The following is a 24,746-nucleotide window of genomic DNA, read 5'->3' on the forward strand; positions in this document are numbered from 1 at the left end:
AGTAGTTTTCAGCTTTTCAATTTATAGGGACCTGTATTTTTACACTGTGGTCTTTGCACAGGAGGTATTCGGTTTTGCACAATAAAATTTTAGCGGAGAAGCTGAAATGTTTCATGGAAATATGAAATCTCTGAAAACTTATCTGAGGTAATAAGTTTACATTTGGAAGGTTAGGCTTAAAGTCTGGAATGTGGAGACCCATGCTGCTTTTAATCTAGGTGATGCAACACAGTGAAAGGTCTGGACTGAATCAGGAAAAAAAAGAATTCAAAAATTGAATTTACCAATTCTGTCCACTTATGTTCTCTCTTATCAGTTAGAAAGAAATATCAAAGGTGGCATAAAGTGCAATTGTCCTCCAGTCAATGCTGTGTGAAATCCTTGTACATATATTTTTTCTGAATGGGATTTTATTTTAGATTACATTTTTTAACCTTTCAGATTTTCTTTTCATTATTATGCTTGCAACAGGTAAGCAGATTCAATGAACTATGACTTGCACATAGCTTACGTTTTAAGGAGACAGTATTAATGTATATGATGATTCTGTAGAAGTGCCTATCTTATCCCTAACTATGCTGAAAGAAATCTGTACCTAAGCAGCAGGCCAAGGAAGGTCAGTCATTTTGTGTTGCCAGATTCTGAAAAAGAAAAGAAAGGATGGGTGTTTTGGTAATACAGAAATCTCTTTGAGAAATAGATGTGCACCACAAAAGCTATTTGTTGAACTGAGGACTGGATTTTCTTCCATATGAAATAATTTGTTTCTTGTGGAAGGTCCAGCTTTGTCACAGTTGTGGCAGCATTTGGACACCAACATTAGATTCCTGAAAAAAACCCCCATAGACACAGCAAAGATACTTCATATTTAAAATTGTCATCCCAAAATCCTACATTCCTGGGACTTCAAGGTCCAAACACCTTTAACAATTAAGTTATTGACTGTAAAGTTCTCTGTATGCGTAAGCAAAGATGAAATCTGTACAAGATGTTGAGTGCCCACTTTCATATGCCATAAGACCCTTCACAGTTTCAGGAGAGGTATTCAAGATCCCAGTTAAAGGCCTAATTTCTCTATATATTGAATAGTAAAAGCTCAGCATTAAGAATGGGATTGAACGTGTAGAAGAGAAAAGCCTCGAAAACCCACAACAGCAACCACCTCCCCCCTAAAAAACCAAAACAAAATACCCCCCCTCCAAAAAAAAAAGCCACAAAAAAACCCCCCACAAAAACAAAAACAAAAAGAAAACAAAACAAACCACCCTAACAGAAAATAAAAAGCTCCCCTATTTTCTGGATTCTTGAATTGTATTCTGAACTGTCTTCCCAAATTTAGGTTTTTAAATGAAAAGCCTTATTACTCCAAATTCCTTTTGGAGTCAGTGAGCCACAGGAAATTCTGGGGGAAGTGGTAGCTAAATTAAGACCTAACTGATACTGAATTCAGAAAGGGAAGCCTCATCATATAGAAGAGAGATGACACCTACACTGTCTGCTTTTTGAAAGGCAAAGAAGTTAATTCATTTCAATTAAGTTTTAACACCCATTTTCTGGACCCTGTGGGAATAATAATAGTTCATGTCTTAACTGCTAAACACTTAGCATTTCCCTATTACTTAGTTCTAACTGTATTTTCTGTGCCTCAGAATCAAAACAAATAATTTACTGAATAGAGTGATTCTGCTTCTTTGAACTACCTTAGTGGACCCAGGAATTTAATTAGTAAATTTGAAGATGTCCAAAGCACATTGCTGTTCTGAGTATCAATTTTGATGAAATTCCTGAACAGTGGCTGGATGTTCTTGGTTTCTACCTAATGTCATATGAAAAGATGAAGATTAAAAAAATCAACCAAATTAATAATGGAGATCTAAAATGTGTGTTGTGCTGCATGATTACAGATTGTCAACATTGCTCAACTCCTACAAAAATTTCTTACATTACATGGGGGTTTGTGCAGTTATTTACTGTGGTATTTTTAGTAAAGAGTTTGTAACAATCTGAATCAAATGTTACTAAACTTGCTTTCTGTTTAAACAGGTTTTTTCTCTTTTTGCATCCTCATGCACCTAATATTCCTTTAACGTGTTCTCAGCATCATCTAATACTCTCTGACCCTTCTTAACTCATCTCCCTTGCTTTCATGTTTGGATTCTGTTCCTCTCCTTTTCCAAGAAATCTCTTTGCCTGACAGTCATCAGACCATTTCTTCACTCCCCTAAGACCCAGCTGCAAAATCAATTCTGTCTGCACTGCTCAAACCCCTTTGAGACTTTGAAGCTAAAAGCTGAAGAAAAGCAGTATGCCAGCTGTTCAGTCTGAACAGATGAGGTGTGACTATGAAAGTCTCCTTAACCTACAATTCAGCACCAAAGTGTATATATATATATATAAACCCTAACACATGCTTTAGCTAAATACAATGCCTATAATTCCTATATGAAAAACTTGTATTTCCAACAACGTGTTCTCTGGTTAGAAATTTTTAAACATAGTTTAGGGAATCTGGGTCGCCATGCAATGTGCATTTTGGGGTAGAGTGGGCAAAATAAATGTATGCAAAATAAAGCAAACGATACAGTTTTAACCTTGCTCACTTTTCCAGAACTAGGTTTCTATAACATAATTTCTCTTCTGTAATAACAGGGTGGTGTCATAGTCAACAGCATCTGAAACCTCTGAGGAGAAAATCATGTAACTGGACTAAGGGTTTTCCAGAAGTGAAAATCCAGAATCTGTATGGTGATTCTTGCACTATATGGCATCTAAAATTAGTACAATTCAATGCAAATTACAGAGAGAACTCTTACTTTATCTATCAGAATTTGTTTCCATAAGTGCAAAATTGCTATTCATACTGCTGGACAATGTTTTTATTTTCAAATTCCCCTGTAATTTTCACCCACCTATCAACCAAGCATATCCCTTCTCTCACATGTTACTTTTGGTTGTCTATCTGACAATAAATGAAAGCAATTAAGGGGATTCCCAACTAATTGGTAGCTAGCATTTATACAAAGCCCTAACAAAATCATTTTCAGTTGAGCAGGAAATTTTACCCAATATCTAAATTTGGCTTTAGTTCCAGTTCTGATAGTATTTATAACATCAGAATTAATTTTTTTTTTTACTTTTTTATTTAACCAATAATGTCAAAATGGACTTCTGACTCTTGGCACAAAGCTCAATAACATCTGTTTCTTTACACAGCAATGGTCATATGCAATGTAGTTATAGTGTACCAAATGTGTTTAACAGTACGGGTTTTACATAGTCTAATAACCCAAAAAGAATTTAATGTTTTGGTTTTTTTAAAATTGTCTTTTTTATAGCTCTCTGTGGAGGAAATATAACTGCAATGAATGGCACCATATACTCTCCTGGATACCCTGATGAGTATCCAAACTTTCAAGATTGCTTCTGGCTTGTAAGAGTACCACCTGGGAATGGAATCTACATCAATTTCACAGTTCTTCAAACTGAGCCAATATATGATTTCATAACTGTCTGGTAAGGAAACAATGTTGGCATTTATTTAATCTTCATGTGACACTATAGAACAAAGCATGAATTTAAAAGAGTATATTTGTGGTTTTACCCTTGAAATTGGTGTTCTCTGTAGGCCAAATGAGTGAGTTGTAGCAATCCATGTTTTCCAATGGACCATTCTCTCTAGATAGCACTGGACAAGAATTCAAAATCAATAATAGTGTTCCTCAGTTTGTCGACAAGAGCATACAGAGACGTGCTATGACTGCTCATCAACAACCAAGAGAAATAATGCTTAAGGAGTGATAATAAGAGTTTACAGATATTTGTGTTAGTGGTTTAGAGGGTTAGTACTAGAAAATATGGTAATACTTTCTTAATTTCTTCCAAGTTGGCTCTTTTTACTTTTAAGAGTACATAAAAGGAGAGACTCTATTTGTATCTAGCCATGACAAAAGGAGTTGAGCCAACAGTAGCCGTAAGCAAATTACATTCTCTGTATACCTCAATCCATGTCTATCATGGCTCTGCATGATAACCTATCACCCTCATCAGCAGCTTATCACATTAATCCCTCCACCACGTATCTGAAGACATTTCATGGTTTTAGACCTCATTTCTATACATGTGGAAAAATTGTATTATATACATGATGGCTACAGAATTATATAGTTTATACCACTTCTGGGATTATAATTGTTTACAGAATTGATCAAACTTTTTATAGAAGTTTCCAATGGAAAAAAAATCCATTTTATTCCCAATTCAGATGTTTCAAAGCATATAATTTCTCTGATAAAACAGAGGGGGAAGATTCAATGTGTCAATTTGGACAAACATACTACTACAAAATTTTCAAAATAAAAAAATCCATATTTTATTATATATTGTATTTTTTCAGTTAAATATTATATATTTTCAGTTAAAATAACAGTTGAAAAAATTAACTTTAAACTTCTATTATTTAATGTTTGTCAATTCTGATCCAAAAGGAAGCAAATATGAACATTTAATGCCCTTATAGTCTGATTCTGTCCTCTGTACAGTTCCACTGTTGTTAAGTACTAACTTTGATTTAATTTTTCTACTGAAATTAGAAATTTCTACTGAAATTCTTTTTTCCATAACATAGCAATGATCTTACCAGCAGTACATATTTTGTCTAAATCTTAATAAATAGTGCAAAATAATATCAGTAAATGCATGTGAAGGAGATTTTACGTATTAGATTTATTTATTTTCTGATAGCCACATTTCAAAGTATAAATACACAAATGTAATCAGAGGTTGTGGCAAGAAGATGAAGAAAAATTATAAATTCAATAATTTTGAATTTGCTTCGATTTTTATTTGAAAATAAGAAAATTACTTTCAAAAGGTGGTTGAACTAAGATCCAATCTACACAGGATTTGAAAAGGCCTTCAACCCTTCACATCTATTTTATCTTATTTTAGTTGTCTTGTGCCTTTTAGAGTAATCTAGAGCAAAATTACTGCAATCATTTAAAAATTAGAGAAATTATATTTTTTGGTTGGAAAAAAAAATATTCCTGTGTTTGTTTTTTCTTAGGGATGGACCAGATCAAACTTCTCCTCAAATTGGACAGTTTAGTGGCAACACTGCCTTAGAATCAGTCTATAGCACTTCCAATCAGATTCTGATCAAGTTTCACAGTGACTTTACTACCAGTGGCTTCTTTGTACTCAGTTATCATGGTAAGTGTGACAAATTTCTCTGTTTCATTATCTACACTGGTCACTGCAGGCAGACAACTCATGAGAAAATTAATTACTTTTCCTAAGAGGAATTGCTATTATTAGTATGACTGATCTGCACTAGGGTAATGCAAACATATGAAGGAATAATACGAATGATGAAAATAAGCTATTTTCTTGACCAAATATTAAATTTACTAGTAGTCAAGCAAAACAAACAAAAAAAAAGAATTCACTGTGATGAGACAGGAGCAAAGAATGTAGCATCAAGACCCTAAAGCTCAAGGTGCACATCTTCTTACTGCTTACGATGCTTCTAAACTTCCTTTGAAATCTGAATGTTTTTGGAGGACATTAAATTTTTCTTAGATATTGGGATATTTTGAAGAAAGTACTTTTTTTGTAGAGATTCCAATGATAGTGAACTATACTGTGTAGTTAACATTAATCTACCCTGGAATTAACTACTGACTGAATGAAAATGGGTAAAAATAAATGCACCGAATTCTACCTCTTTTCATAATCATTCAAACCCTCTGTGGCCAAGTGTGTTTTACATTCCTATAATTACGAGGAAACAGATCCATAAGTAAGGGTGCTTTTAGGTGCTCCATGAATGCCTATTGGAATGACTATTCTAGAAAACACTGACAATCTGTTTTCTGGATCCTGATCAAATGTTGGGACTAGAAGACTTTCTTTTCGGCTTAGTAGAGACCATGGTTAATATAGATAGACAGAATTGAGGAGTAGAGGAACCTTAATCTAAGCAAAACAAAGCAAAACAAAAATTACCTAAATCTCACAATGAAAAAAACCCCACCATCAACAGCACTTGAATTGATTGCAGGATATAGACTCCAGTAGGGCTAGGTAGAGAGGGCTAAAAATTTCTATTCCGAATCTTGGCATCTAAGTTGAATGTATCAGCTTGTGAAGGACAAAAATGACACTTCGTATTCATTAATATATAAATTGATATTTATTGATATCTACTAATATATCGGTATTTGACCAAAAATATGTAAAAACACTCATGGAACCATAGAATAGTTCAGGTTGGAAAAGAGCTTTAAGATCATTGAGTCCAACTGTAGACCCAACACTGCTAAGTCCACTGCTAAACCAGGTCCACAAGTGCCAAATCTACACGTCTTGTAATTACCTCCAGAGACTGTGACTTCACCACTTCCCTGGGCAGCCTGTTCCAATGCTTTGCAACCACTTTGATCAATAAATTTTTCATCATATTCAATATAAGCCTCATGTGGAGCAACTCAAGGCTGTTTCTTCTGGTCTAATCACTTGCTAGTAGTGAAGTGTCTCTAAGGAGCTTATCTTCTTTCACCTGTTTCTTTTGCTGTGAAAATTGTCATTCCACAGATGTGGGCCCTAATGTGTAGTAAAGATGCAAACTGAGCAGCACAAGGATTACTCATGAAGAAACTTAAAACAATCTTTGGATTGATGTTGTCAAGATAATAAAAATCTCTCAGTATCTTGGAGGCTATGATCCTTCATATCAGCTATATAAAATTTATAGCAGTAAAGGAAACACAATGAGAGGAGTCAAATCTGTTTAAAACAGATAATTTGGGGATTAAAATTAATGATACTCCTGATACCCTCAAATGAGAGACATTTGAGATAAATTATACAATTTTTTTATTGAATCAATTTTTAATTATATTGTGATTCCTATTATTAGTTTTCTTAGGATGCAAATAGCACAGTTGTTTCATGTTTACTTGGTATGTTTTACTTTAAATTGCTTTATCCTAATGTTAGCTTTCTGACTCACTGATTTAAGTAGATCTTCATTATATGATCAACAAAAAGGAGTATAATAGGAAGATATCAAATATGGGTGACTCAATAGTAACAAAAGGTCTTACCTGTTACAGTATAAATTTCATGACTGACAAAAGTTTGGCAATTAGATTGCTACAGGATCTAATCACAGGAAGCAACCGAAAATGTGTATTACTGAAGCTGAACTGTCATCTGTCATAAGTAGATAATGTTTCAGTGCTAAAGGGAAATGCTATAAAAACAATGCTATATGAAAATGTACTATCAGTCCTGACTGTACACTTTAAAATAGGGAAGGCTATACTATCGGTATCAATATATCAATGTGATTTCTTTGGCAGGATTTCTGTCCTAATTGCATTAAGATTAAATGGAATTTTGTCTGTGTCCAGATATGTATGAGGACATACAATCTCTGAAAAAAAAGTCTGTATAGCTTCTGCATACTCTTCCTACTTATCTTTTTATTTGTTTCACCTAATTATTTTGCCTGGCTGCTGCATCATGTGTTAAATCATAGAAAATTATTTCATGTGAGACTTCAAATGAGAATTTTGAAAGCTGACCCTATCTGCAGGTGCGGTGTGCTCCACAACTATTCATTTACTGGGAAATTTCACATTCAAAATACTTCTGTCCATTAGTTATTCTGCCTCTGAGTAGAGTCTTTGAGATTCCAAAACTTGTATTTATTACAGAAGAGTCCAAGAGTAAAATTGTATTGTAAAAAAAAAAAAAACAAAACAAACCCAAAACAAGCAAAACAATAGTTTCACAATACAAAAATATTTATTTTTTGTTTGAGATCACTTAACTGAGAAAATTGGTAACCAATTCTAGGTTTCTTAGGTTATTTATGAGGGTTTTGCAACTAAAATAAATAACTAATCAAGAACACAGACACAACTTCTGATGTTTTCATTTCCTTTCTTTTGATTCTCCTGAATGTTTCAAAATACATTAATAGAGTTTTTACTTTTATCCTGTTAATATGGGTATTAAATCAGTTAAGTTTGCATGGCTCTGTTAACTGTGTTTGAGAATGTCAGCTGTGCTTTGTTCCTGTTTATAGCCTATCAGCTCCGGGTCTGCCAGCCTCCAGCAAATATACCAAATGCAGAAATTCTAACTGAGGATGATGAATTCGAAATAGGTAATATAAGAGAAAACGAAAGCAACATTTGTTTCAAAAATAAGCTTGCTGTGCATGGGATGCTTTTCAGGATGAAAATCATGCCTATAATACATTAGATTTTTATTTGAAAATATGTTTTTTAAGAAGTCATTGCTCTTCCCTATACCTCCTGAATCCCATTCAGAGATGACATATAAGTAATACAGTAACTCTTTGTAATTGACTTCATTTTAAAATACATTTTTCATACTCTCTAATATAAAACATTGTATTACACTGAAACAAACAAACAAAACCCAGAATAAAACGTGTAGAAAATGGTATATTCTGTATCAGAATTAAGGTCATTTGACCTTAAGAGTAAAATCAAATTTGTGAAAATTATGAGGATCAGAGAAGGGGATGACATTCTGACCTTCTGAGACGTGTAATAATATTACTTAGCCACCTACAATTCAAAAAAAATTGATTTATATGATCAGGCGTCTGATCATATAAATTTCATTCATATGTCAGGTGTCTGAACAGCTAATTTTGCTCATATGATGGCAAAGAAAAATAAATCTGTTTTTAGTCCATATCAATATTTGATTAGTTATATAAGTAACAAAGAGAAAATATTTTTTCCCCTTTCTTCTCTGTAATCTGGACCAAAGAGACCTAACTTCTGGGATACAAAAATTTCACTTTTATTGGTATATAAAACTATATGAATTATTTATTTCTTAATTAAAAAATGAAAATTTCTTATTCTCACCATGCCAAATTTAGATATAATCAACTAAATCTAGTTCCTATTTAATTTTTTCACCCCTCAGGATTGTATGAGTTACTGACTTGATCTAATACCTTTAGTTCCATAATGGTTATCCTATAAATTATATTGCTTAAAGCTCTGTGGACATGTTCACACAGCATCAGTCAAACCTAGACAAATTAGCAAACTATCCAACAAATAATGTGGTGAAAAACAGTGATAGATGCAACACAGTGTGCAACACAGAGCTCATTTACCACATTTCTTAGACTAATCAAAGTTGTTTATGCCAGAGGTCATTTAGCCCATTTTATGTGGTGGCAAGAAACTTCATTAATCAATAATGTTTTCAAAGCTAAAAGTCTCAGTTAATTGCTGTTTAATGTTTCTTTTGTTTGTTTGTGTTTTGTCTTGTTTTGTTTTTCCAAACAGGAGACATAATAAGATACCAGTGTCAACCAGGCTTTACTTTGGTTGGTAATGAGATTCTGACATGCCGACTGGGTGAAAGACTTCAGATGGATGGAGCACCACCTTCTTGTCAAGGTTTTTTCTCGTTTTTATTTTCCTGCTGCCAGTCCAGCTGAATGGTGATTCCTCACATACCCTCCTCTGTCTCTTTACATAAAATGGCATACTGAAACTATTTCAGATTTTTTATGCTATTCCCAGTATATCGTCGTTGTGTTTCATGTATGTCAGATATTAATGCAAGATAATTAGTAATCTTTTAGTGAATTTCACGAGTTTGAAGGACTACGGCTCTACTTTGTGAAGTATTGAAAACTGCAAATACAGATATAATACCATCTCATTGTTAAAGTCAAAACAAGATTACAGTCCTGCCAACCACTAACATCACAGTTTAAACCAGTCTTTATTAAGCTGAAAGTTGATGTGTTACCCTCTAATATAATTTTTCCATAATTTTAAAGAAAATGTGAGGGTTTTCTTTCATACCGAACTGATGAAGAAGCCAATGAAGATAAGTCTTGCACATACTCTATTAAAAGACTGGGATCTCTTTGAAGTTCCAGTGATGAGTATGTGTTTATGTTTTCTTAATAATTTTTCCATTTATTTCCAGAAAGATGAATAAGGACTTTCAGTTATAAACATGTATGATAAAGTCTTTTCTAGAAAAAAAGAGCAAAACAGAACACCATAGCCTCCCAAAAGCATAAGTTATGTAAACAACAGTCATTTTGGATTCTACTGGTTGCTGTAATATTCCTTTGTGATCCTTCTACTCTTGAGCTTAATATTCTAACATCTACTGCAGAATTAACATACTTTCTCAAATCAGTCATAATAAATACATTTGATTTACATTTGTATTATATGAAAAATATTGCTTTCTGTTTTTTCTACCAATCCGATATTTTGGTGTTCCTTCCCCAGTAATTTTAATTCACTGATGTTGAAAGATTTATTTGGCAATAGTAAAATAACTGGCAGTAAATCTACTACTTTTACAAGTTAAGCTTTAATATCTGACTGTTTATTGGAAATTGGTGAAGTTTCAAACTGGTGCAGAGTATAGATGTTAGGAAATTAAACATCAGTATATTAATTTTTAGAACTTAATTATCTCTATAATCTCCACCTAGGTTTTCAGATGAGAGTTAAAAAATTACTGTCTTATAAATATATCCTTTTCCTGCACTCCCAAGAAAAAAGAAGGGTCTACTATTACAACTGAATAAACTATTTTCCTCTGATTTTATGCACAAAACTATGCTAAAGTCAAACTCATTCATAGCAGTCTAGCTCTTTTAAGAGTCTAGCTCTTTTAAGAGTCTAGCTCTTAAAAATGCAAAGTGATCCTGAAATGTGAGCTTCATAAGAACTTTAACACTGATAATTTCTGAAAATTCATACATTTATTTAGGCACAATTACTTCCAGAAATAGCCTCCAACACCCCAATTTAAAGTCCTAACTTGGCAGACTCATAGAATTAAATAGGTGGAAAACCATTAAATAACCTCCAGGCATTGCTTTAGCTGTTAAAATGATGTAATATTAGATAGGGCAAATAGAGACATATGTGCTAATCCTGAGGCATTCTGTCAGCATGTGTTGCTGAAGGCATATTTGTATTCAATGCAAGACCAAAGACAAAACCTCAGGAATGATGACTTCAGTTACCACAGTTAAAAGATTAACTGTCAGATATAAATGCTAAACATTGGATCCAATACTGAATATTAAGTCAGTTCTTTTGTAATTTCTGTTTAAAGCAGAGTGAACTGAATGTAGTTTTTAGGGTTAGATCCAGAAAATCAAAAAGAAAAATGCAAAGGAATTTGTTAAATTGTGTTAAAAATGACCAAACTCGACACATAGAATAAGCAGCAGCATAATTTTAATTTGTATTTGTTTATATAATATCCAAGTTTGAAGATCACAATAAATAAGTAAAATTTCAATGATGACTGGAAAAAAATAACTTTTTGGAATCTAGACGCAGCAAAATTACATGCCTAACATTTCTGTTTTTCGTGATTTTAGCATATCACACTGATCTATGGATAAACCACCATACTTTAATTGTGTAGGCTATAGCAATCACTCTCTAGATAAAAACACAGTTCTTCTGTTGGTTCTTAAATGATTTACTAATTCTTTTCACCAGGTAGAGCGGAGGTTTGTTGTTAGATTTTATCGTGTTAATTCCTGTTGCCTGAACTTTGTACATATGTTGTATGCTTTAGCTGGTGTAAAATGACTTTAGGTTGAATTTTTCTTTAATTTTTAACTTAAAATAAATTGATCAGTTGGATGATAATTTCTTAAAATTCTTGAAGATTTCCTTCTTTAGATGAGAAAATAATCACTAAATTACACAAGCTTATGCCAATGGCTATCATTTTATTTTTTTTAAATAGAGTATTTTCCATATGCAACATGTAACTTTGTCCTTAATTTTGGTTTAAATTATTTTCTACTTTTGGGATAAATAAAAACTTCACAGTAAGAAGATCCAAACTGTATTTTGCATCATAGTTAAGGGACCCTGAGAAAATTCTTGAGTGATGTCTCTTAACTATATCTCGGATACGTTTTCTCTGATTCATAAAATACTTTGCTACTTGACTCCCAAGGGAATCTATTTTACAGAAATAGGTCTTTAAACCATCTATAAAATTCCTGAGGGAAGTTTAGCTGAAGATCCCTAAATTAAGGACAAATTTGCAAAGCAGAATAATATGGAGGCGGCAAAACTAGCTGCAAATAAACAAGTGCAGCCAGATTACTATTATGCTCTTTCTGCCACACATTTTTGTTTATATATAATTTATATATATGTACATATATGTACTATAACGCTGAGTGGATCAGTTCATTCATTTGCTTGAGCTTTGTGTCACAACTGGTACAGCACTGTAGTTTGACCGATTCCAGCCATATGAGTTTTCTCAGGTGGCATGGAAGTGTTTTACTCAGTCTCTTCTTGAAAACAAACACAGGATATGAGAAACAACTTCTTAAATTTAGCAATTAGATGCTAATTTGCGAGTGAGAGATTAATATTTTTAAAATATATTGGCAGATTCTTTCTCTTTTTCAAGTGTGGGTTGGATGGATTTGCAGGGGGTTGTACTAAATGACCTTCAAATGTCACTTTCAATCAAAACATTCTATGATTCTTATGATTTTTTTTATGGAGACAATTGTTCTTTTTCTCTCTCATCTCTGCTTTTCTGTGTTCTTTATCTCTCTTCATAGTCCAATAACTTTTTCTACATAAAACCTGATTTTTGTATTTAATAAGCCAATATTATTTTCAGTGTTCTTGAGAAACCTAAGATCCTATTATTTTTCTTGCGTAACTTTTAATAACTCAGGACTAACTAATTTTTTTGTAAGAGTTAGTTGTCAATATAAAACCAGATTTCAAAGCTCCTGTTTAGCAGTATTCAGTTCTGAATATACTGTAGGCACTTGTTCCTATATCATGAAGCAAAACCGGTTTTTGAAAAAAGTTCTGATAACATGGTAATATCAACTATTTCTATTTACTGAGATTTTTATTTTATGTAGACCTAATGAATCCAGATAATTCAAAATTAAACCCCTGCATCGTATTTTTAAACACCATTCTGCTCAATTTATGTAAAAATAATGAGTAATTAAGTTCTTTTGAACTCAGAAAAATCTTGACAATCACATGAAACAGAAATAGTGGGCTTGAGATTTTTTTGCCAATCTTTGTGCTTCACAGTGCTCTGCCCAGCCAATGAAATGCGTCTGGATTCAACAGGAGTAATACTGAGCCCTGGATATCCTGACAGCTACCCCAATCTCCAGATGTGTGCATGGACCATTACCGTGGAAAAAGGCTATAATATCAGCATGTTCTTTGAATTCTTCCAGACAGAAAAGGAATTTGATATACTTGAGGTGTTTGATGGTAACTATAGGATGCAAAACTTTGGATTATACTTTTTTCTATATAATTGTATTTTTATATTGCATCTGGGTAATCACTACTGTTTATGTACATCATAACTTTTCAGTATAAAAAAATCTTTAAAAAACAATTATTTTGATTCATTGTGCTAAAAAGAATTGTTGGATTACTGTCTTTTGAAATTGTACTGCATAAATTATGTTTAGAAATAAATTTTCTTTTGAGCAAATATATGCTGTCTAGTATATAACATGTAATGTCAACTTCTATTTTTAATTCAAGTTAATTTGCCATTTACTTGGAGGAGGCTTTATACATATATAGTTATGTGCACATAATTTATTGTATGTTATTTTAAACTTTGTAACTCCTTTTTTCTTTTTTTTCCCCCTTCCTTTGTACCAAGGACCAAATAGTCATAGCCCATTGCTCATATCTCTCAGTGGGGACTATTCATCTTCTCTAAATATAACCAGTAATGGCCATGAAGTATTTCTCCGTTGGTCAGCAGATCATGGCACCAATAAAAAAGGTTTCAGGATAAGATATATAGGTATGTAACTGTGACTCTCTACAGTGTGTATAAAATTCCAATACGGAAAGTTTATGTATGTTAAAAGGGTAATATAAGCTATGTTTTGTATCTTTAATTGACCAAACTGAAAGGAAATCCAATCTGTTCTATCTATGAACCTGATGATACTGAACTTGTGAAGAAAAAATACCTCACACATGTGCTCTGTAGAGATTTAAGAAAATGCTTCACAGGGTTTTCAAATGGCATAAACCAGCACTAAAGATGAAAGAAGCTTTCCTCTTCTCTCTCCCAGCATTTATTTGCACTTGTGTACCTCCTGGGGTGTTTTCCAAACTGGATCTTTATGCAATTCATTATTAAAAATTTTGGTGGGACAGAGAAAGACATAGAAACAAGGCAGGAGTGAACAACTATAAAGAAGAAAAATATGAAACCCTGAGGGATTGAACTCTTTAATTTAAGGTTCAACAGAAGTAGCAAACAGTATTAGAAGAGGTCAATTAGTATGTAAAAAATACCAGTATTGTATGTGTTATTAATTCAAACTAACATAATGATGAATAGTGTGCGAAAATGGTACTTGACAATGATAGAATTTTGTATAATTTCTTTTACAGAATTATTATATAATAAGAATTTCACTGGAAAATTATATTAGTTAATCGAGCTAAAGTAGACCTGTTGTAATTTGCAGCAATTGCACAAAATCTATATTTGATTTTCTTATGATGACCAAAGATATGAAATATACAGAATGAAAAGTACTGCAGATAGTATCTGTACATGTTAGAGAAGTTATTGACATAAAGCAATTTTGCTTTACAAAGTGAAGAAAGAAATAGAGAATAAATATAAAATTCTTTCTGCTGTTTTTTTTTGGTTTTCCTCACTCAATTTTTGGCTCCACCACAACTGCAATTATGAGCCTAAAAATAATTAGGCTCATAATATTCAGTGAAACAACATCAATGTCATCTTTCCCTTTAGGAGAGGATAGTTTTCTCAGACTTAAAATGTTTGTTGTTAACTAGATAACATTCACTGTTGACTAGATGGTACCTATTTTCATTTCCTATAGTACCTCTTAGATCCGTTAAAAGAGAAAGAAGAAGAAATTCTTCTCTTTCCCTACAAGTAGTGAGAGAACTATTGAGAGGTAAATAGGAAATATTTAATTGTGATCTGTATCTCTCAGAAAACACCAGTGTATTTTCTTATACACTAAGTAGAGCTGCCTGTATCTCTGATTCTTCCAAGAGTGTAAGGCAGGAGAAATTTAGTGTAAGGAAGAAAATATTTTCATAGTATGTGCTCTGAAAGATATGGTAGTGCTTCTCATTTTGCTCTTTGCTTTAATATGTTTAACATATTTTTGTTGTAAACAAACTCTATTCTGTGTAGTGGAAGCTTTCACCAGAGAAAAACATTGACCTAAAGTAACTCATGGAACATGGAAAGGCTTAAAAAGCAAGTGAAGCAACACTTCTCTATTTGCCTGAGAAAACAAATGCCTATAGTTATAAACATTCTTCAAAGCCTAAAGGAAGCACTTGGAACTTCCAGCATAATTTTCTTTTGTACAAAAAAGGAAATTGGCCATCATGGCTAGCAGCCTTGAATTAAACCAATTAGAAACCAAGTTAAACTCTTACACAAACAACATTTATCTTAAACTAGTTACCAGGTTACAAGAGCCTTCTGGTCCGTAGCCAAACCCAAGTGACTTGCTACTCATGGATTTAATAAACAAGGGAGTGAAAGGAAATATAATAAGCAAGTAGTATTTAATGTCAGAGAGTGTTGAAGTACATAAATAATTTCAGATTATGGCAATTGTATCTGTTAGAGATAACTTTTGCTCTCACAAAGATTTCTGGTTTTTTTCATAGTCTCTAGATAAGACTTCTGTAGGACTTAATGTGTTCTAAATAAATCAACAACAACTAGAAGCAGATTTGGTATTTTTGCCATGGATTTATGGTGGCACTAATATGTATGATTAAAATCTATATTAAATGTTTTGCTTCCCTTCAGTTCATTCTATCACAGAACTTGAAAGAAATAACTTATTTAGGACCAGAAAGAAAAGATTATTTGAAAAGAGTTATGTGCAGGATGCACTAGATATTTCCTTCTTTCAAAAATTTGTATACTACTGAAATGTATACAGTTGCAATAAATTTCATCATAAACTAAAATTCTGTAGCTTACTTGATTTAAAAAGAAGATGGTGAAAAAATAGAACAAAAACCCAAAATAATAGCCAGTTATAAAAGTGAGCTATCACTCTATTTCTTTGGAGGCTACTGAAACCTGAAGCTTATAAAGAGCTTAAAACGGTTTATTTTTTCACCTTTCTATATTGTCATATTGTTTGATGCATGCATGATCAGGACACAAAATAAAACTTTTAGTGGTGGTTTCTCAGCTTCTTATCAGATGTCCATTGAAATCAACCAGAATTTTTCAAGAATTATCATCTGAATTTTAAATGCATATTTTATTTATTTGATATTTATGTTTAAAGCTCTCTACTGTAGTACTCCAGAGTCCCCTCCACATGGTTTCATTGTCAGTCAGACAGGTGGACAGCTCAACAGTATGGTTCGCTGGGCTTGCGATCGAGGGTTTCGGCTCATTGGGAAAAGTACTGCTGTATGCAGGAAGTCTCCATACGGTTATTACTCGTGGGATGTTCCAGTCCCAGCTTGTCAAGGTAAATTCTTTCATTAAAAAAGAAAATACTCTAAGAAACTTCCCTTTTCCTTTTCTAAGTTTTCTGACTTAAAATGAATAGCAGTTAAATATTTCGTGGTCATACTTCTGTACCAAAATTTTTCTACCTTATAAAACTTATAAAAACAAATGTGTTTTTAAGAGCCAGTATTTCAAGAGAATTTGCTAAGACTGGCAGATACTAAAAATAATCTATCTCATTGTGAGGGAACTTTCCCCCCAACACACATTTAAAATATGAAATTATTCAAAAAGTTAATTTAAAACTGAATGTATTTAAAGTTCATTTATTGTGATTCAAGAATTACATTAAAAATAATAAAAAAGAAAGACCTGAAACTTGCTACATTTCCAAGAACAGGAAACTGGACCAAGTTTTGCCTATGATGCAATATTTTGCCTATGATGCCATTCTAATATTTTGTGGTTTAAATTGAAATCTAAAAGATAATTAATCAGGTTAGCCATATATTTAATTTCTTCTGTCTTATAAAAAACCAAACATATTCTATCTAACAAGGAAAAGAAAATGATTATTTAATACTCATAACAATTGTATACTAATTCTTCCTTTCCTGAAAAGAATGCTGTTGTTCTGATAATTTGCCTGTGTCTCTATTCAGTGAACTATTAGAATGACTTTTTTTTTCATGGAAATTTGCAGATGTGCTTATTCAAAATGTATGCATTTTGTTCCAAGATAAATGCTATCGGAATGCTCCATGTTAATTTCCCCACAAGGTTTGTTTTTTGACAAAAGGTCTTTGAACTGTATGTTTCTAAAGCAAAAGAAAAAGAAGTTTGATAAACTTCTTACTGTATGTGCCTATATTTTTTAAAAAGCTGAAAGTCCTCAAAAGAAAAATGCAGTCATGCATTTGCTACATATAATTCTTTGTCTTTTTCACCAAAGGACTACCATTACACTTATTTGCAGAACTTGGTCAAACTCTTAATTAGATATATAACATAATGTGGAAAAAAACCTCAAAACACCAAACCAACAAACAAACCCAACTCACCAAATTCAAATACCAGATGATTATTCTCAGCATACTGATTATAGTTCAGTAAGGGAAATTGTTGCAATACTCAGGTAACACTTTAGGAACAAGTGAAGTTAAGCACTTAGTAATTTCATGATGTCTGATCAAGTACAAAGACTGTTGGCATACTGGAAATTATTTAAAGTATTTAGTAATTGAATAACAGTTAATTATAATTATGGGGCTAGATTTGATACGTTATATGACCTTAATTTGATTCTTCCTGCAAGACCTTGTGCTGGAAAGTGGTTTCTGGCCATGACATGTAGCTGCAACTCACAACAGCAAACCCTTTGGATTCAACCTAAAGACACATTACTGCAAAACACTGCAGGAATAAACTGTTTCCATACATCAGTTATATATCTAAGCTTCCTATTGTTTTGTTGAAGTTAAAATTATTCCACTGTGATGGGTTGACCTTGGCTGGCTGCTAGGTGCCCACCCAGCCATTCTATCACTTCCCTTCCCAGCCGGACAGGGGAGACAGTAAGATGGAAAACAACTCATGGGTACGAATAAGGCAGATTATTAAAGCAGAAGCCGGGTACAAACTTGTGTGCACAAAAGCGAAGTGAAAGATAACACGGTTTATTCTCTGTTTACCATCAGCAGCAATGGTCGGCCACTCCCGAGCAGCAGGGCTTCAGCACGTGTAACGGGCAGCCATTGGACACAATGAATACCTGCCTTCCTGCTCCTTGCCTTAGCTTTTATATCTGAGCTGACATCATATGGCATGTAATATCCCTTTGGTTAGTTTGGGTCAGCTGTCCTGGTTGTGTCCCCTCTCAGGATCATGCCCCCAACTGAGGAAGGAATGTTACAGTGCTGATGCTGTGCTCAGCAGTAGCCAAAACACCAGTGTGTTATCAACACCCTTCTAGCTGCCAATGCAAAGCACAGCACTGGGAGGGCTACTGTGGGGAAATGAACTCCAGCTCAGCCAGACCCAATACACCCACCTGTCCAGATGATACAGAAGGTTCACTCTCTTGTATCAAAAGATTCAGAACACCATCAGTAGATATCCTTCATGTTCTTTCACAGAGGACACTTACAAGGCACGAGCTTTGCCATTCCCCCTACTGCTGAACAGTACAGCTTCACCACAAATTCTAAATCTTTAAAGTGTGGGCTAGCAGGTTTTAGAACTTCATGATATTGAGTGTGAACCACTTGTTGTAACAAGTATTATAATTGTCAGTCAGAATTTGCCAACTATTTTTCCAGGTGATAGCAGCTGACAATGTCACAGTCCTAACTTCTACTTCCCATTCTCTATCATTTATAGCATAAATTTCAAAGCCATTTTAATCAGTCCTTTCACACATCTGAATGTAGAATTGCCACAAATGACCATTTAACACAGATAAGAAAAAGTATTAGGCTTTCTTTTTTTATATAGTATTGCAAGTTAAAAAAAAATATATTTGCAATTTTGCAGCTTCTTTCAAAGCAACATGTCATTTTAATCTATTTTTTTTCTGTTTCCAAAATTAAGATTGCCAGTCAAATCACAATAGTAGTAATAGTAATTACAACTGTTTCCTATAGGAAATAAGATATCTCAGACCTCAAAATTATATATTCTTTAGTGATACCTCTACAATCTGCACAGCTAGTGGATTTTGATGCTTTGCTGGGTTTTTATAGCAATACTAATTGCATTACCTGGCAACCATTTCTACTTCCTTCAGAATATTTCATGATTTTCTAAATTAATTCTTTGTCTTTACATTTTTCATTCTGTATCTTTACTATTCTTGAGAATTATCTTCTGTAATTAATGGACATCAATAGCCTTTTTCACTACAACTTTTTTTTCCAAGCTAATGAGTAACGTTAGAGCAATTTTTAATGTTCTCATTCTTATACCTATATGACTAGAAATCTTGATCTCTGAACCTCTAAATAGATAATACCAGCCATTCTTCATATCACTTGCACTACAGGACTGGGAGAACCCGAAACATCCAGACAATGTTTAACCTTGGATGAGAGTTTTTTTACATTATTTTTAAAAATAAATAAATCTCAGTGGAAGAGACTAAATGCAGTAGTAAGGAATCAAAGAGAAATACCTCAAACCAGACTTCAGCAATTAACTGAAACCTGTTTCAAAGTTAATACAAAAGGACCCTTTATCTGAAAAGGGTCTTCAAAATCTAATATTATATCATATAATAGTAAAAATAATACAAATTATTTATCAACTTTAATGTTCTAACTTTTAGATATTAACTATTCTGTTTATATAGGCATCCATTAAATGAACTATAATGTGAAATTGTTGTTACCTATGTATCCATCTCAGATTAATGATATTAAGTCAACAAAAGTTTCCCATGGTAAATTATAAGGTCTGATCATGATAAACTTTTGAAAGAATTAACAGATTTGCACTAGTCTATCTGAGTACAGGAATTAACATGAATTCGTATAAGTGGTTGAATATTTATAACTGATCATAGATCTCAGAAGATTCAAAGTGTTTTAAAGCATTTGGTTTTCTTTCAGTTATTTTTTACATTTGCATTTTTATCCCAGAACTATATGATTCTTAGTTTTTAATTATGAAATATTTCTTTTGCAAATAAATATTGTCTCACACAGGTCTCATCGGAAATCATTATTAGTACTTTATAATATCATGTATGGATAGTGGGCAAATGCTTTTACAGGAATTTTAGGTAGAGATTTTAAGTAAGTGAAGTGTAAAACTCAACATTATATCCAGAAAAGTTGTCTACCTCAGTAATCTAAATTGTCCACAAGAGCAGACGTATTGTTGTGTAAATGGTGATTGTTATGCAAACTATACTAAATTATTAAAAAAAAATTAAAGATAAATAAATGAATAATTAAATAGAATTCCAAGAATATATGCTTACGTATGGTACATGATGAGTTATGCTTTTATAAAAAATTAATCGTGTGAAACAAATATCTGATGGGTAAAGCATAATCCTTCTACTTTTAGATTTTTTAGACATGGCTATAGGTTTGAGATAGTCATATTCATGCACATTAGAACAATTACTATAGGTATTTATAAGATAAATAACTCATGTTTATTATAAGTTTTGTATTTATTGCACAGACAAGGTGATAGCAAATTAGTAATAGTTTTCTGTGATCTTTTCAACACTGTGCATCTCTACTGTGGTTTGTTTTGGTTTTTTTTAATTTACATCTTATATGTAGGGGTTTTTTTATGGCAATACAAGCATATTCTAACACTGATACTACTACACCTGGAAGTTGTTATAGCATTGATGCTTTACCTGTGTCTTAGCTGTGATTATTACCTTTGGTATTATATTGCTTATGAAGCAGATAGGTTTTACGTCAGATCAGCTCCCAGTAGGGGCAAAAAGAGATTAATTTTTTTTCCAAGTATTTATACGTAGTCTGAGAGGATTAACTTTCCTGTGTAGGCATGATAGGTACTTTCTTATGGCTCAAGATTCCAGTTCAAAGTAAGGTATTTCAGAATTAAGTGCCTAAGCCTTTTTCTTTCCCCTTTTTTTTTTTTTTTCCTCTGACCTACATTAGATATATTGTGTTAGAAGGTGGAAAAGGTTTAGAGTTTTTTTTTTTTTGTTCCCAAACAGTCAGAGCACTATTTAGAAGTAGATCTTCTCTTGGTATCTTCTTTCTGGTTAAAAAAAAAAAAAAAAAGAGAGAGAGAGAGAAGAAGAAAAATAGCATGGCTTACATTTTTATTTGCACTTTTCAATTTTCTTCTCTAAGTGGTAGAGGATCCAGCAAGGAGAGGTGCTATGCTGGACCTTCTCAGCAACAAGGAGATGCTGGTGAGGAATGTGAAGCTGAAGGACAGCTTTGGGTGCAGTGACTGTGAAATGATGAAGTGCAAGATTCTTAGACCAGTGAGAAGGGCAGAAGCTTGCTAACTTGACTTCAGGAAAGCAGACTTCAGCCTCCTCAGGGATTTGCTTGGTAGAGTACCATGGAATAAAGCCCTAGATTCATGAGAGGACCAAGATATCTGGTTAATATTCAAGGATCACCTCCTCCAACCTCAGAAATGTTGCATTTTGACAAAGAGGAAGTCAAACAAAACTCAAGGACACTTGCCTGGATTATCAAGGAGCTCCTGGACAATGTGAAACACAAAAAGGAGACCTACAGAGAGTGAAAGCAAGGGCAGACAACCTGGGAGGAATACAAGTTGTCCCAGCAGCTACAGATCAGATTGGGAAAGCTAGAGCCCTGATAGAAATAAATCTGTCCAGGGTTGTCAAGGGCAACCAGAACAGCTCCTAAAAGAAACCTAGGGAAAAGGTGGACCCTCTCCAGAAGGAAACAGGAGACGTGGGACATGGAGATGGCTGAGGTACTCAGCAATGTTTTTGACTCAGTCTCCACTGGCAAGTGCTTTATCCGCACCTCCCAAGCAGGGGAGGCAAAGAAAAGGGCTGAGAAAATCAGTAACTTCCCACCATAGGAGAAGATCAGGTTCAAGACCATCTAAGAAACCTGAAGGGGCACAAATCCATGGAACTTGATGAGATGCACCTGTTGGTCCTGAGAGGCACAGTGCACAAAGTGGCAAAGCCACTATCCATCATATTTGAGAAGTTGTGGTATTCCAATGAAGTTCCAATTGATAGGAAAAGGAAGAACATAGCCTGCACTCTTAAAAAGGGAACTACAGGCCAGTCAATCTCACCTTGGTGCCCGGCAAGATTATGAAACAGACTCCTCTGGAGACTGTGCTAAGGCACATGGAAAATAAAGAGGTAGCTGGTGACAGCCAATATGGCTTCATTAAGGGTGAATCATGCCTGACAAATTTGGTGGACTTCCATGATGGGATTACAGTGTTGGTGGATAAGGGAAGAGCAACTATGTCATCTACCTGAACTCGGGCAAAGCATTTGACACTGTCCTGCACAACAGCCTCATCTCTAAAATGGGGAGACGTGGATTTGTTGATGGATCACTCAGTGGGTAAGGAATTGAATGGATGGCTGCATTGAAAGATTTATGGTCAGTGGCTCAATGTCCACTGTGAAGAGCAGTGATGATTGGCATCCCTCAGGGCTTGGTATGGGGACCGTCCCCATTTAACATATTTGTCAGCGACTTGGGCAGTGGTATTGAGTGCACCCTCAGCAGGTTTACCAGCAACACCAAACTGTGTGGTGTGGTCAACACACTGAAGGGAAGGGATGCCATTCAGAGGGATCTGGACAGTCTTGAGAGGTGGGCCTACATAAACCTCATGAAGTTCAACAAAGTCAAGTGCAAGGCCCTGCACATGGGTTGGGGCCAAAAAAAAATTCAGGCTGGGCAGAGAATGGGTTGAGAACAGCCCTGAGGAGAAGGACTTGGTGTTGTTTGATGAGAAGCTCAACATCACCCAAAAAGCCAAGAATACCCTGGGCTGCATAAATACAAGCACAGCCTGCAGGGTGAGGGAGGTGATTCTCCCTCTCTGTTACACTCTTGTGAGACTCCATCTGGAGTACTGCGTCCAGCTCTGGTGCCCCTAACATAAGAAGCACCTGGACATGTTGGAGTGTGTCCAGAGGAGGACCACAAAGATGATCAGAGGCCTGGAACACCACCTCCTGTGAAGACAGGCTGAGAGTTGCAGTTGTTCAGGCCGGAGAAGAAAAGGTTCCAAGGAGACCTCAGAGCAGCCTTCCAGCCTAGAGCAAGCCTACAGGAAACCTGGAGAGGGACTTTTTACAAGGGCATGCAGCAGTAGGACAAGGGGGAATGGCTTCAAAATGAAAGAAGATGGGACACATCAGGAACGAATTCTTCACCACGAGGGTGGTGAGACGCTGGAAAAAGTTGCCCAAAAAAGTTGTGGATGCCTCATCCCTGGAAGTGTCAAGGCCAGGTTGGATGGGGCTTTGAGCAACCTGGTCTAGTGAAATGTGTCCTTGCTGATGGCAGAGCGGTTAGAACTGGAGTATCTTTATGGTCCCTTTCAACACAGGCTGTTCTAAGATTTGATGATTCAGTATTTTCAACAGAGTATTTTCTGCTTTGCAGGTGGAAAAAATAGTATGTTCAAAGTTACTTTTAGTGCTTTGCCAAAGGTCACACAGTACATTTGATGGAAGAAATCTGAACTACCAACCATATTTGTAGTTTCTCAGATGGTGTCTTACTCATTCAGCCATGCTGGTCATATTTTTTCCAGATATTCTCTATTCTCTTTTCTTTACTATCTTCTGCATTTTGAATGGTTAGCTGCAGAGTTATGAACCATTTTTCTTATTTTCATCCTCCTTCAAAAGACGAAATCTTTATTTGATTGAATTCCCTAAAATTTTAAGAGTATTTATTTTCATGCTTAAAACACATATTAAACAGTTAAAAATTATTTTTTATGTCTTTAAAACCATTGATGTTGCAATGCATAAACCATTTGAGGTAAGTGGAAACTTTTATTGAAGGTGTAAAATAACTGTGTCTTTCTCTTTACTCAGCAATATCTTGTGGAATTCCTAAAGCTCCCTTAAATGGTGGGATATTAACTACAGATTACTTAGTTGGCACCCGTGTTACTTATTTTTGCAATGATGGATATAGGCTTTCAGCCAAAGAGCTTACTACTGCAGTCTGCCAGCCGGATGGGACCTGGAGCAATCACAATAAAACACCTCGATGTGTAGGTAAGTAACATGTAAAAAGTCTCCAGTAAGAACCTGTGTGTACATTTTGTTTATTTATCCAGGCCATAAATCTTCACATTACTTAAACTTTCATCTTCAGGTTACTTTAAACTATGAATTATTGATGGTATTAAATTGTTATGAAATGCATATTTGCAATGTATGTAACTAAGACATGCTGTGACAGCAGAAGAAATATACTAGAGCTTATAGAATACAATCAAACTAATAATTAATTTATAGCTAAATCAAAGTTAATGGTTGCAGAGGTTAATGCAAAAGCCATCTCTTCAGTGAGAGTTGCAAAATTCATGTACTGCTAGCAAACTCTATTTACTATCCAGAATTGCAAAACCTCTGGGATACTTGTTGGAAACTGCTGCTTATTATTTATATTCAGCCCATCATTATAGTCCTAAACCATCTGAACTTGGGGGAA

The 24,746-nt window shown here is 34.2% G+C and overlaps 1 protein-coding gene across 1 annotated transcript in view; it reads left to right on the forward strand.

Annotated features, from left to right (window-relative positions):
• The window catches only part of CSMD3 (CUB and Sushi multiple domains 3), a 605,915-nt gene that overhangs the window by 504,620 nt on the left and 76,549 nt on the right, over nucleotides 1-24,746 (forward strand). The window contains 8 exon segments of the mRNA XM_032696902.1: nucleotides 3,336-3,513; nucleotides 5,063-5,208; nucleotides 8,093-8,173; nucleotides 9,345-9,458; nucleotides 13,140-13,328; nucleotides 13,735-13,881; nucleotides 16,394-16,582; nucleotides 24,122-24,307. Of these exon segments, the coding sequence (XP_032552793.1) occupies nucleotides 3,336-3,513; nucleotides 5,063-5,208; nucleotides 8,093-8,173; nucleotides 9,345-9,458; nucleotides 13,140-13,328; nucleotides 13,735-13,881; nucleotides 16,394-16,582; nucleotides 24,122-24,307 (1,230 nt within the window).

Source organism: Chiroxiphia lanceolata, chromosome 1 (genome assembly GCF_009829145.1).
Source record: "Chiroxiphia lanceolata isolate bChiLan1 chromosome 1, bChiLan1.pri, whole genome shotgun sequence".
Taxonomy (NCBI): domain Eukaryota; kingdom Metazoa; phylum Chordata; class Aves; order Passeriformes; family Pipridae; genus Chiroxiphia; species Chiroxiphia lanceolata.